The 14082-nt window shown below is 44.4% G+C and overlaps 1 protein-coding gene across 1 annotated transcript; it reads left to right on the forward strand.

The window, feature by feature from the left end:
- Positions 1-248: 248 nt before the first annotated feature.
- Positions 249-13533, forward strand: LOC119390258 (RUS family member 1; the record flags this gene model as incomplete). Its single annotated transcript, XM_037657834.1, is given in 8 exon segments — positions 249-326; positions 459-573; positions 2599-2644; positions 2950-2982; positions 3775-3880; positions 4390-4410; positions 4603-4760; positions 12172-13533. Coding segments are annotated over 8 exon segments (1263 nt in total), but the record flags the coding sequence as incomplete, so codon positions are not given.
- Positions 13534-14082: the final 549 nt, after the last annotated feature.

Consider the following 14082-nt stretch of genomic DNA (forward strand, 5'->3'; position numbering starts at 1 on the left):
GGCCGAATCCCCCGTGGTGGGTTGAGCCATTCTTCTAGGAACCAACCTTAAATATTTCCTTGCCAATAATTGGTACTTAAAATCAATACATTTAATGAACTATAACTTCTACGAATGATACACTGCAGAAAATATTGGATAAATTCACCCACTAGTCGGCCAATTCCCTGCATTGGCAATGAGCCATGTTCAGAGGAAAATAACAAGTAACCAGCCACACTTGCACCCATTTTTGTTGTTGCCTGCAGGAAATATTTCTACCTGTTGGCTATCCGGACAGCGTGAGCCGTGATTACACAGAATACCAGATATGGGACAGCATACAAGTGAGTTTGTAGTAAACATTCTATTTAGACTCCTGCGTGCGGTCCATTCATATCGTACAAGTATTCCCATCTTGCGTGGCGTCGCGCTGTTCTTTATTTTTTATTTTACGTAGACTTTCCATTTGTGTACAGGCGTTTGCGAGCAGCATCACGGGAACGCTCGCCACCCAATCCGTGCTGTCGGGCGTCGGAGTCGGGGACCAAGGCGCATCCGTCTTAGCTGCGACGACTACTTGGATTCTCAGAGGTAAAAAGCACAGCGTTTGTTCAGTCCTACCATTGACTCAAATGAAAAGATCGTGTAAATGGGGCTCGTTGCACCTGTTTGTCTGTCACTGCATTTGTGTGACGTGCTTGTGCACAAAGTTGCGAAATTTACGTGTTTCTAACTTGTTATTAACTCGTTACCCTACGCGAGTTACGGGGCCCTGCCTTTATAACATAACTGATGTGTCATCTTCATGTGAATAATAAAGTTTTTGGATTGATTATTCTTTTTTTGATTGATTGATTATTGCCTCACTTTCAAACGCCTGATATGCTGTGCTTCCGTCAAGAGATTTACACGAAGGGATTAATTAAGTCTGTGTGGAGCTATGCAATCTGGCTTTCTCGTGTAGGCACTGTGCTGACTTCCGTAGGAGGATAGGATTGCAGTGCGAATTGTAACCCTTACAACACCACTAGCTCGTTACATCTGCTTGTTGTTGACCTTTAAGAGCACGCATGTAAGGTTTGTGCTGCAGGGATGCACCTGACTAGTTCACTGTAGTGGCTTAAGTACGTATTGCAGCGCTTGTTAGAAGTGATGTCATAAAGAGTGATTCGCTCTGTATGTTGCATGCTGCAATGAGGTAGTACAGCAACTGGTTCTACAAGGCAGCAAACCAATGCAGTTTTTTTTGCAAAAGTTATATTGATAGCTTGCTCGTGACGTCACACTCGCAGCTTCTTGAAGTACTATACTCCAACATGGCGCTTCGATGACGTCAAGACAGTGTAATGACACGGTTAACTTGCTTCAGTGTGATAATGACGCGGCCAGAACGTTATTGTCCTCTGTGAATGACTGATAAAAGAACCTGCATACGATACACTGACAACATTCACGTGACATTGCAAAAATTCGCGTTCCACCATGCCAGTACTCAAACGTGGCGGTTTCAGTGACGTCAACGCAAACTGTCTGTTAAAATGGCGTGAAGTACTGGTTCCTGCATTAATTGCTGGCAGCCACAGACCTAACTTTTTATGGAGCTTGACGTCCCGACATGGGAGACCCGAGCCCGGGCCGTTAATCTGCCGGACAATCAATAAAGTTTTTCCATTCATTGTCGAACTGCCTGCATCCCTTTGTAGTAAAATGGGCAAACTTTCAAATATACAGTAAAATAAATCGTGAAACTGACTTAATTTTAAATCGCTGCCTCTGTATTGTTATTTAAAATATATGGTATAATCATAATGTAATTACTTAACCCTTTCAGGCCCAGTGATTGCAATTGGAATAATTAGGTTTGTAGGTCAGTCAGCAACGAACTAGCAAAAAGAATGGGTTGTTCTTCCTCTAGAACTTGTATTTAGCGTGTGCTTCTACATATGCTGCCAAACTGGTACACACAAGAAAGTGAGGTCACATGTGAACGAAGAAATTGCACTGTTCCCAGAAGAAATTGCACTGTGCAAGAAATTGCACTGTGTGAAGTGGTCGCACTGTTCCCGCAATTCGCTGAGGCAGCTTCTTCTTTCACCATGTAGATGATAGGGCATTTATTTTAGTTCTGTATCGATAACTTGAATTTTGGCTATGGGGTATTATGCCATCCCATCGAAATTATTTTTCAGGAAATTAATAAAAAATAATCGATATGTTATGAAATAATTAATTCGCTCCCTAAATACTTTTGATTGAAAAGTACGAGCACAGATTTTTTTCATTTTTTTTGGACTATCACGATCATGCGCATCTGAAATTGTAAAAAACAGTTGCTTACACTGAAAAGAAATAATTTGGGCCTGAAAGGGTTAAATTAGAAAAAGAAAAAATACATTGATGTTGATATGTATTGTAAAATTGTCCGAGATGTTTGTGCAAATGCGAGGAGGTTTCAACTTTTGCACTGCTCTGATAGCACTGAGAAAAATGTTTTTATTTTAGTTATTCAAAACATTCTCAATGTGTGTTTACTTTTCTTGTCCACTGGTTTTTTCAGTCGTTCTTTCAGTTGTTCGGGTAAACTTATGACCGTTGTTTTTCTTGTGCATCTTTTAGATGGCACTGGCATGACAGGACGGATCCTCTTCGCCTGGTTTCAAGGGTATGGTGTTGCTATTGCATACACTTGGCTGCAAAACTTTATGGGACCCAAGTTAGTCAACAAATGTAAAATTCTGCTGTGTTCAAAGGTATGGAACTTCTATTTTGCTGAACTCTTGAGTCGGTCACGATAAACTGCTAGATATTTAAACTGGGAATGCGAGCCTAGGGGCCGAGGCTTCATCGAAATTTAAGTTTTTTGCAGATTCTCTGTCCCACAAACTTTTGTGGTCAACTTTACATTTATGCATAGCTGTTCTTTTTCATATGTTCATTGTCACCCTTTTATTCACTTTTTCTTCACAGTTCAAACCTCGACTATGACTCGAAAAAGTGGAGGTGAGTGCACTTTTAATAGTCTTTGCATGCTGTTATCGTATTAATTTCCGATAAGTGCTTACTTTTGTTATCCTAAAACTTCTTTTGGGATGTTTTTCTTGTTATTAGAGAATAATAAGTGTTGAAAATAGCTTATTTTTAGAATCTTTGTGGAGTCTCGATATGAGCCTCCATAATAAGATTTTCAGGACAGTAAGTCCTTTTTCTTTTCCCAGCCAACATCTAATAGGAGCAATGTATTTCATTGTCATTAATGCGAGTGCATTCTTGCCTGAAATAAGATTATATGATTGCAAAAGCAGGTTGTTACAGGTATATCTAAACCTTGTTTAGCTTTGAATTTCAGAGTAGTAGCTTAAATAACACTCCAGTGACCCACGAAAAACTTGTTACACGACAGCACCCATGCAGATTCTGCATCATCAGCGCGAAGAAATTGCCACCGGTTAAGAGAAAAGAGAGCCACTGCCACACTAATGATTTGAATTAGGTGGATTATCAATGATGGTGAGAATTGCGACTCTGCATACCAGTGAACAATGTGGGCTGATCACTCAAAAGTCTCCAAGTGTCTAACTTTCATATTTTGTCACTGAGTATGCCCATTTTCGTGCTTTTTGAATCTTGAATTGGATAATATGATTTTTGAGATGTCTTTCTGGTTTCCATGAATATCGTGTCAAGATTCCACTGTAGCATCATAAATGTTATTTGTATGGGTGACCTTTGTTTGGTTCTTCTTGTTTTCCGAAAAACTGATAACTCTTTGTTTTGTGGTTGCCTTGTTTGTAGGCTTTTTGCAGACATACTGAATGATGTTGCCATATTCTTGGAGCTCATGTGCCAGTACTTAAAGGGATATGTGACTGCAGTGCTTTGCGTATCCAGCGTTGCAAAGGTATGTCCCACGCCACAATGTGCCCCACTAATATGGCTTCGCAGTGCATAGACGGGAATGAAAATTTCATCTCAGATGCATGCTAACCTAAGCAACTGACAAGCAATGCTACGTGAGAGAGTTGTCGTTCATTGAAAGTGCTAAGGGTTTGTTTTCTAGCTGTTTTTAGCGATGGTTTCCACATGTGGTGTGCTTCTTTGTGATGCTGTTGGCTTTCGCTGCCACAGCCATACACATTCATTCCTTGCCTACATCCTACAGCTAGTAAAAAAAAAAAATTAAAAAAAATGCAAATCACTGGAACAAAAAAAGATGCATGAATTGATTGCTGTCTATTTCAGTGAGGTATACTCAACGCAACTTTTATTTGATAATTATGTTCAAGGCAAGAAGTTGGGACTGTGGTGTTCTTTGATTAGCATTTGGTGCCTAGCATGCCGCCACATAAACGTGACTGTGAAACTCTCATTAGCAGTTTCACCGTGAAAATGTAAGACCTCGTTATTTAGTCTTTGCACAACATAGGTGTCGTTCTGCCAGCACAACTGCTCGTAATGCAGAGGCCGAGTTGCAAGGATATTGGTCAATGTGCTTTGACAATTTTATCACTTGAATGACATGCACATCTATACAAGTACTCGCACGACATGACGGAGAGGCTGCAATTCCAAACTTTTATGTTTTGTTTTTGGTTCTTTGCATCTAGTCCATCGTTGGTGTAGGCTGGAGGAGCGACTCGGGCTGCGCTCACTCAGCACCAGGCACGCAGCAACAACATGGCCGACGTGAGTGCCAAGGACGGCAGCCAGGAGACCCTGGTCAACCTTGCCGCTTTCCTCTTCAGCCTGCTTCTGCTCCGGATTGTTGCTGGGAACCCATGGTTCGTATGTGTGTGAGGAGCTGCGTCTTCACTGAGAGGTTTCTTGAGTGCCGATCCACTATCCCAAGAAAAAAAGAACTAATACAGTAGAACCTCGTTGATACATTCCCACTTAGTGCGATTTCTTGGCTCCTATGCTTGCAATCGCGAAAACTAAAAATAACCCAATAGAGCTACGTGTTAAAGGAGTACTGACACGATTTTGAAGTGCAGCAAAACGGACGTTTTTGGTTTCCTTTGCATGTAGTGTTAACACTCTCCCCACACCGCATCCGGGAAACACGTATAAATATTTAAGTTTGATTTTAAAGTTTTCATCTCCAAGCATCTGCAAGGCAGCTTCACCGCTTGGAGAGCCCTATGACGTTTCAAGTCAGCTCACTTGGTTTGTGAAGTCTGGGTTCTGCATGCAGCCTAAATCACAGAAATCGCTGTCGCAGGCACTGGACGACAGTTCACTCATCATGAACCACGTTCGACTGACAGCAAAGGACATCAGGTGCATATTTCATGGGTTGCAGTCTGCCCGTGACGTCACGGGCAGACTTGACACGTCACTATGAACCCGCCCTCTCGAAACCGAAACCGAAACTGCTGGTTGAAAGAAGCGGTATAAAAATATATGCAATGCATCCCCAAGCACCACGACACTCTTTTTAGGGTTGTCGACACCCGCGCTTTCATTTAGAGCAACAACCCGAAAAATTTGAAAATTCATGTCAGTACTCCTTTAATATGTTCTGGTTAATACGTTCCCAGAAAATGCGATTATTCGGCAGCAACATTCAGCACCGCAACAAACTGCGGTCGTATGATATGTTCTGCAACCAAAAACTCTCATTCAAGTCTGCAGAAAGCCCCTCTCATGCACTTGTGAAGCTCCGCTGCGCGGCGATGGCGGCCTCTCCGCCGTGCCTGATTTCCCCCCTCCAGGCCTTCTCCAAATTACTCGACCGTCCCCTCCGTGTCTTCTCCGAATTGCTCGATCGCCCCTTCAGCCATTGCCTCACCTCTCTGTCAACCACACACCGATCTGAAGGTAGGCGATCACGCTGGCCGTCAAAATCTTGAAAAACGGCTTTAAAAAAATAATAATAAAGAAAGAAAGAAGATGAAAAGTTTCTCTTCTGTAGCACAGTGGTTTCGTTCTGTGATTTCGCTGAGCATTGCTAGTCCTTCATCGGTAGCACGGTACATAGATATGTGCTCGTCCCTTTTTTCAGACGCCATGACTACTATAACAGCTGGGAGAACACTGCGGAGCTATCAATGCGGCAAAAAGAATGGATGCTGTCGAACATCTCTAGTCCGCCATGGTTCAGTACGAGACCTACGGAAGCGCATATGGCGCACACACCGTGCCACGTAACCATAGCAACGCCGCCACTGTGCCCAGTGCATATGGCCAATGAGACGTCACTTCCACCACACTTTTCCGACTTTTCTCCCAGAGCGCGTTCATTTTCAGGTTGCTCAGCCCACCGCGCAGCACACTTCCAGGCGGCGTTCATTTTTCTCTGGCTGGACAGTTATGCCTACCTACCTACATGTCGCCAGAACCTGCCAGGACCATGGCAGTTCTTTCCTTCCTCTGTGGGCAGGACAAATTTGTTCTGGCGGAATTCTGGAAGGTTTCTGGCTATCAGACACCAAAAAGAAATGATGCGAGGACTTGATGGATTGCAGTGCGGGTGCTTGGGGACTTCACCTTGGGTTGCCATTATGCTTGGCGTTATCTTCTAAAGCCTGTTCCGCCGTGTGAGATGGTGCGATTATGAGTGGCAGTGAACATATCGCTGCATATCTCAAGCTAAGACAGCACGCTAACTGATCAGCGCATGTGTGTGACGTAGTATGCATACCGTGGGCAGCTGTCGCTTTCAGGCGCACTATCATTTTCGTGGCAATATTTCGCATCGTGTTGTACCTAAAGGTGTGCGCCGCCGCCGCCTGTTTTTGGTCACGCCACTTGCGCCGCCGCCGAAGTTTCAAGAGAGATCACGCCGCCACCGCTCAATAATTGCGGCGTGCCGCCGTTAGTCTTTTCTTTTAATTTGAACGGGGAATCTGAAAATAAAATACAGCACTTCGCCGGAGGAGCTCTTCTCGATGTGTCCATGTAATGAACTGTTGATCTCAGCGGTCGCTGAATAGCGGGAGCTCGGCGAGAAGCGCGCCCCCTGTTTACGGTTCTTGTTCTGCAGCGCCATCATGACATCACGAAGCTTTCAAACACTCTCGACACAAACGACAGAGACGGAATGCGCTTCAATGCAACGAATGCAGCCCTATGAGATTCGATTTTCGGTGCACATGTCTTTTGATCGTGTTAGCTATCGAAGCTATCGATTTAGGTTTAACGCCGCCGCTCGTCTAACGCAGCTGTAAGGTCGGTACGCGTTCCCTGCATCGTTCTCAAACATCTGGGACACATTCATATGCAAATTCAGACTTGAAAATTTCCTGTTTCTGTGAACTTCGTCCACTCTCTTCTTACGCTAGGAATGTGCTGGCGGGTTCGGTGCGGCGACGTGGTCAAGAGCAAGGTGACATCACGGCTCACCGCTTTTTCGAATCACTGAATGCTCTCTGCCGAAATGGACTGTGGACATCTCCTTTGGATGAATGCATCGAGAATAGCTCCCCAGAAGTTGTAGTATCTTTTTCTTCTCCAGAAATATCACGAGTATTGCTTGACCTGCTGCTGCGTCCTCCAGCCTGCTGCGTCCTCCAGCCTGCTGCGTCCTCCAGCCTTAAAGGGCAACGACCCAACTCGCTGGATAGCATATTCTTGGAGTCTTGGACCTAGTACACTGTGCATAAATAAATAAAATAGACAAGTAATATATATATATATCGATATTGGTACGTTAGTACACTTTTTCCTTTCATTCTTACTCGAGTAAATCGACAAATAAATACAGAAGTAAAGAGAATGGCAAACTTAGAATATAGCTGAGCTACTTGGTAAGTATTCATGTTCAGAAGACATGATGTGGAAACACGGACATAAGAGAAAAGTCGAGGGAGTGAACAGCTATCTCTCACGTAGACCAGTACTCGCACTTGATTGATAGGTATGGCCTCTTACGTCGGAATGCGCAGATAAATATTTCTGTCTACCTTCGGTTCCGCTGCTGTGTGATTTTTCAGTTGTTAGCGGCGTTTCTGGTGTCTTGACTACTCTCCTGTGTCCGTGTTTGCACGCCCTGTTTTTATAAAGGGCCCCTAACAGCCTCTGAAAATACAACAAAAAATAAAAACAACGAGCGCGTTATTTTCTCTTGGCGTTTCTTGTCTTTTGGTGCATTTCGTGATGCCAGCACAGTGATTAGCATGACATCATCAGGGTGCATACTCTCGACTGGTCCATATACGAGAAATAACAGTTGTGAATTGTCTCCCATACTGCTTTGCTATGCAGCCGCCCACCTGCTCTTGCTTCTCTCGCACGACTATCGTGCGCGATGAACTGATTTCGCTCCATTTTGTGCGTTTGCGATCGCGCATGCAGAGATAACAGACTGTATCCCACAAGCGCAAAATCATGATAGGTTCAATGCTTAGTGCTGACATTGTACGCGTGCTTTATGAAGAAATAAGTGGTGAGGAGATGTCCCCTCTAAGAAGGGTATTGAAGGCGAGAACGAAACCAATGGAAAAGGCGCCGGATTATATGATTCTTCCAAAGGACGCACTCTTTACAGCGGAGACGATGCAGCTTTCCAGGAAAAAGGCGAGCCCGCTTCGACGTTTTTTTTTGTATATTTTTATTGCATTAGCAATTGTATGGACACTCAGGCCAGGGTTTCACCGTGGCCGTCATGTTCTGTGTAAACTCTAAATCGATAACATCGCTCCGCGCATTGTATGTTCTATTTGCGAGTAAAAGCTCGCGAGCGTTGTCAAGGAACATGGCTAAAGCAGAGACACAAGCTGGCCATCTCCGTCACACGGAATAACATCAGCCTGCGTGCGAGGCCTGCCGTCGATTGCTCCTCAAGCAGAAGGAAACGCCCCGCCCGTCATTTGCTGCACGAAGGAGCAGGAAGGGATGTCTGGGGAGAGAGACTGCGTAACTCAAGCAACAACTGTGAACTTTGACTATAAGGGCGCGGTCGAGAGCGCTGGCACGCGCGCTATTTCGGCAGACATCCCCAAGCAAACGGCTCGTACACCTTCTACGCGCTGTGAGCGCTGTGATCTCACTGCTTCGCGCTTGGACCACTACAGCTGATACAACAAAGTGACCGAAAACCACTTCTCTCCCGGGAGCGGCCGTATTGCCATACACCAGCGTTTTGTAGAGTTAAGTGAGATCGGAGCAAAAAGAGTTAGCTGCTAGCCGTCGTTCATGTAACATTACGGCGTGTACTCATCGCATTCACTGCTTCGCACTCCCCCCCCCTTCCCCCCCCGCGCCGCGCCGCCGCCGGTCCGATGAACCCCGTGCAGGTCACGCGCCGCTGCCGGAGGTGGAAACATCGGCGCGCTGCCGCCGGTGATTTTGGGTCCGGCGCACATATCTAGTTGTACCTCGATTGTTACATGCACTGCGCAGAGTTACGCTTGTTAAGCCCTGAGCGGCATGCCAGTTTTGTTCATTGACGTGCGAGTCACGCGTGAACTTGTGAACGTGCTTAACGTATCCCAATTGTGTATGCTCGAAAGTATCGCTTCAGCTCTTTGGCAAACCTAGGCACATATTTGCAAGTGGAAAATGCAGAAAGAACCGACACTCGCACAGGGCGAAGTTTCGTTTGCTGCCACGGTAGTAGTGTTTGTTTATGTTTGCGCTGGCTGTCCCAGTGTTCAAATTCACAATCTTTGGACATCTTCGGGTGTCTCGGGATTTCAACACACGTGACCACGATGTTGTTTTCTGTCAGAACCGGAACTAGCTGGCTAACCTCTGGCTGCCAGGAGTTTGAAAATCGAAGAGCCCCGCTATGTTTTTTTTTAAGAAATAAAAGTTTTTTTGCCCCTGCCGCTCAAAATGGGCTTGTCAGAAATTTTTACGGCATTCGGATTGTACGTTTTCCCGGATAGTATGTTTATTTTTCGTGTTTTTTCGGAAACGTATCAACGAGGTTCTGCTGTACATGCGAATCCAGTGTATATGCAAGTAGAATACAGTAGACTCTCAGTAAACGAAAATCTCATAAATTGCTGCTTAAATGGCACAGCTGTCTCTGATATGATTGATTTCATACTTGTATTCTGCACCCCTGTTCATCTCCCAGTAAACTGAACTCCTGTTAAATGGAGCATATTTCCCTGGTCCGTTCATGTTCCATTTAAAGAGTCCACTGTACTTTCACATGCATAGAATACCCAAAGGAAAGTTTAAAGCCAGCAAGCAATGCTGGCTCAACTATCATCCAAGCAGTACCCTGATGTGCTTTAAAAGTGAACTAAAAATATAAATAATTTGTGCTGTATCAGTAAATCACCCCTTTTGAATAGAAAGATGTGACTTTTGCTGTGAAAGGCGCTTGGTGAGGCTGGAGGACATAATGAAAGGCAATGCTGACTTGCAGTTCCTGCATGAGCTCAGTCACTGCATCATCATTGATTTTTACAGGCATGCTTGGGCCCTGTTAATTTCCTAATTGTATTCCAATAGAGCTAAAAACTGGGGTTGACAAGCATTCAGCATTTACTGCACCACAATGGGCCTTTGATTTGTCTTTTATTAACGCTTTCCCTACCATGAAAAAAGAAAAGTGCACCAAACTTACCGGAAATTTTTTTTTCAGCTGAATTTGTATAACTTTTTTTTCTCAATAAAATGGCACCATTATTTCAATTCAGTGGGGTTCCTTTATTTCCCTAATTGCGTAAGAAAGATAGCTCGAAGATGGCTTCACTGCATGGCAATACAATGAAAGATGGCAATGCAATGAAAGCCGAGACTCGTATGGCACAACATGAACAAGTGTGGCCATCTAGCATCAAGAAACACAAGTATGATGAGTATAGTCGCCATTGGTTCCATGTGGGACCAATTTTTGTTGATGACGAGTATAGTCGTGATCGGTCATTTTGGTACAAAACCTCACGAGGACTATACTTATCAAATGGAGGGAAAGGGTTAATGAGCCAACTAGTGTGAAATATGGAAAGTAGTACACTTTTACAAGGCTGTGTTATCAGTTCAAAGTTAATGTTTCTTGGTATAGTGCCATGCTGTCTGTGGATAGTCTGTAACCTACTTAATATACAGTAGCTGTTCACTAATGAGGGAAAACACTAGATGCCTAAAACACCGAAAGAAGGACGAAGATGCACAGGGAAAGAGCGTGCATCTTCGTCCTTCTTTCGGTGTTTTAGGCGTCTAGTTTTTTCCCTCATTACGATGAACCAACTAGCCCAGCAACAAGTACTACTTTTAAGATGTTCACTAATTTAACCCCAGCTAACTTAACTGTTTAGTCCATAATTTCGTCAAACATTATATGAGTCAAAACTTTGTGAGTATCTTGTAGTGTGCCCTCCCCAGATAATCTTAACTTAGCTGTACAACACAAATGTGCCTGTGCCTGCTGGTGACCCCACTGGCAGCAATGTCTGTACTTGCTGTGCTAGGTAACAGTGAATGCATAGGAGATGCATTATCCTCTGTTGACGTCTTACTTTTTGGCCTACCCTTGCTAGATTTTTGAGTGAAGATGACTGCATGTTGAGAACAATTCCAATGTTTACCAGATAATGACATGCCCTTGTTTTAAAAAAAAATTGGTCTCAAAATTTCACATGCAGTGCACCAAGATAAGAAAACCGCATCGGTAGAAAGATGCCATTGAAGCCAGCGTCATTGCCATTGCCATCACAAGGTGGTGACAGAAAATTTTCTTGCATAGGATAGCAGCAGTGCAGCTCTTTCACCCTTGAATTACAAAACCTTTGAAACATCAGTTACCTTGCACATTAAAGGGACACTAAAGAGAAACAATGAATTGGTTTAGATCGATAAATTGTGCTCTGAAAACTCTAATTTTGTTAATTTCACCGTCATAGGCTTATTAATAGAGGAGAAAATTAAGTTCAAAGTTTCATTTTTAAATTTCGCGCCGACATCTCCCCGCGTGATGTCACGGATTTCAAAGTGTATTTATCATATTTTGCCACCATTGGCTCAACAAAATTACCCCAAACTTGGTATGTTAAGTCTATGACCCCCTCAGAGGACAATGCACTTCATTTTTACCGATTCGGATAACTTTTCCGATGCTGTGCCAATTGAACTACTGGGGAGATCGTCCTCCCGTCCGCATTATGGGGTATATCTGCCCATGTAAACCTGGGAGTGTTAGCCAGCGCTGCGTGTAAGCACGGCAGTGCTGAAAGCATTTAAATGCACAAGTACTAATTTTGCTTGGGTCTTCTCTGGCTTCACATTGTCCTCTAGGTTACTCTACAGCATTTTTATTTCTTTCACACTCCTGCACATCTTTGCAAACTACCGTGCCGTGTCGTGCGTCGTCATGGAGACCTTCAACCGATCTCGTTACGCCATCGTGGTCAGGCGCTTCTTGGAAACAGCTGGGGACATTGCACCAGTCGCCTGGGTCAACGCCCGCGAGTCGGTATGGATTCAGTGTGGCAAACCATTTGTCAGCATCAACCTTGGCGTACCTCTGTCCTCAATCGCACAGACCAACAAAGAGCTGCAGCGTCGAATTCAAGATGCTGCCGGTGATCGGAAAGCGGAACCCACGTACCTGCTTGCCGTCGTACGAGATTCGTCGCGGCACTACAACATCAACGTTGTACTGTCGAGTGAGAGCACAGTGAAAGATCAGATGGAGGCCATGTTTCACGCGTTTGTGCTCGAGGCTATCCTGCTGAAATTGAGGGTCGACGCGGACCATCTGTGGGCAGCAGACATTGCAGACGTGGAGAACACTGCGGAGGACCTTTCCAGTGACGACCACAGGTTGTTCCAGTCTTCGAGGGCATTGGTGAACAAGTGCTTTCCGCTGCTCTGGAAGGCCCTTGAAGGCTCAGAGTGGGAGACCAACCGCGCTCTCTTCGGGGCAACGGAGTGGAGGGTGACCTGGTGCGAGGGTGAGACAGTTTCACCGGGCGACACTTTACATTCCAAGCAGGTGTGAATTTTGGACCAATGTTTTCTTTTTGAGAGTACCGGTGGTGGAAAGGCATGTTTCGCTTTCTACTTTTTCTGTGATTGACAGTATGCCATATGCATTAATAAGACCACAAACTTTTATACTGTGTCCACTTTTCTGAATTTCAAGGGCCATTTTATGTGAACTGCACAATATTTATCCATTTTGTTTAACGCATCAAAAATTACACCAGGAAACTATGATCTCTCTGCAATTGTTACATTAAATGGGCTTGCACACTTAAGTCGGCGTGCAGCATAATTGTTTGTCACCTTGGGTTAATACATACCGGAGTATGGTGCTTTGTTTGAGCCTGTCATCCATGTGGCATCACTCATCATCTCGGAGACCTGTAAGAAATGTGTGCTTAGCACATTGTTCTGATCACTTTGGTGTGTTCATTTTGGTGCCTCCAAGTCAGCCGTGACATCAAACCTGCTGCATTTGTTGTGCTGTGGATACGCCATTACTGGCATGTGTGACGAATATATGTCATTGCAATGCTAGCACACAGGGAAGGCATTTAGAGTTGGTGTTTTCACGTGCCGTTGCAAAAGTACACATGCAATTTATTTGTCTAAGCATCATACTTGGTTCATTGGGGAATTTTAATGGAGTGAATAAATCTTTGTTATTCGAAATGGTGTGGCATTTTACTTACCTTGGCTCAGCACAAGACAACACTCTACACACAACCTCTGAACACAGTTTGCCATTTATGGTTTTCTCTCTGGGGAAGACACGCATATTGCCACTGTAAACTGCATACTGGCATTGTATACTGTAAATTCTGTCCAACCCCCGCGGTAGGTGGAGCCATACCTATAGGACCCAACCAACCAACCTATCTGAGCACTCTGAATACCCGGTTCTCACCAGTTCTTCCTGCATACGGCTTACCAACGCGTATTAGCGAAACTCGGAAAGCACATTTCGAAGCGCTTCCAATTACCTAACCACAAAGTGATGTCTGCCAAGTCGTTTAGCTTGTGAGGTACATGAAAGACGCAAAGCGTGCATTGGCAAGTGTTGGTGTTGGAAACGACAATATGGATCAGTAAGTGTCATCATAATGGGTTGAGTACGAGACAGGTGACCCGCTTGTAGTGTTTGTGAATAGCATAGACTTCGTACACCGTGTACCATCTAGCATGAACACACCAGAAAAGAAAACAATAACCAGACGACTG

This window comes from Rhipicephalus sanguineus, chromosome 4 (genome assembly GCF_013339695.2).
Source record: "Rhipicephalus sanguineus isolate Rsan-2018 chromosome 4, BIME_Rsan_1.4, whole genome shotgun sequence".
Lineage (NCBI taxonomy): Eukaryota > Metazoa > Arthropoda > Arachnida > Ixodida > Ixodidae > Rhipicephalus > Rhipicephalus sanguineus.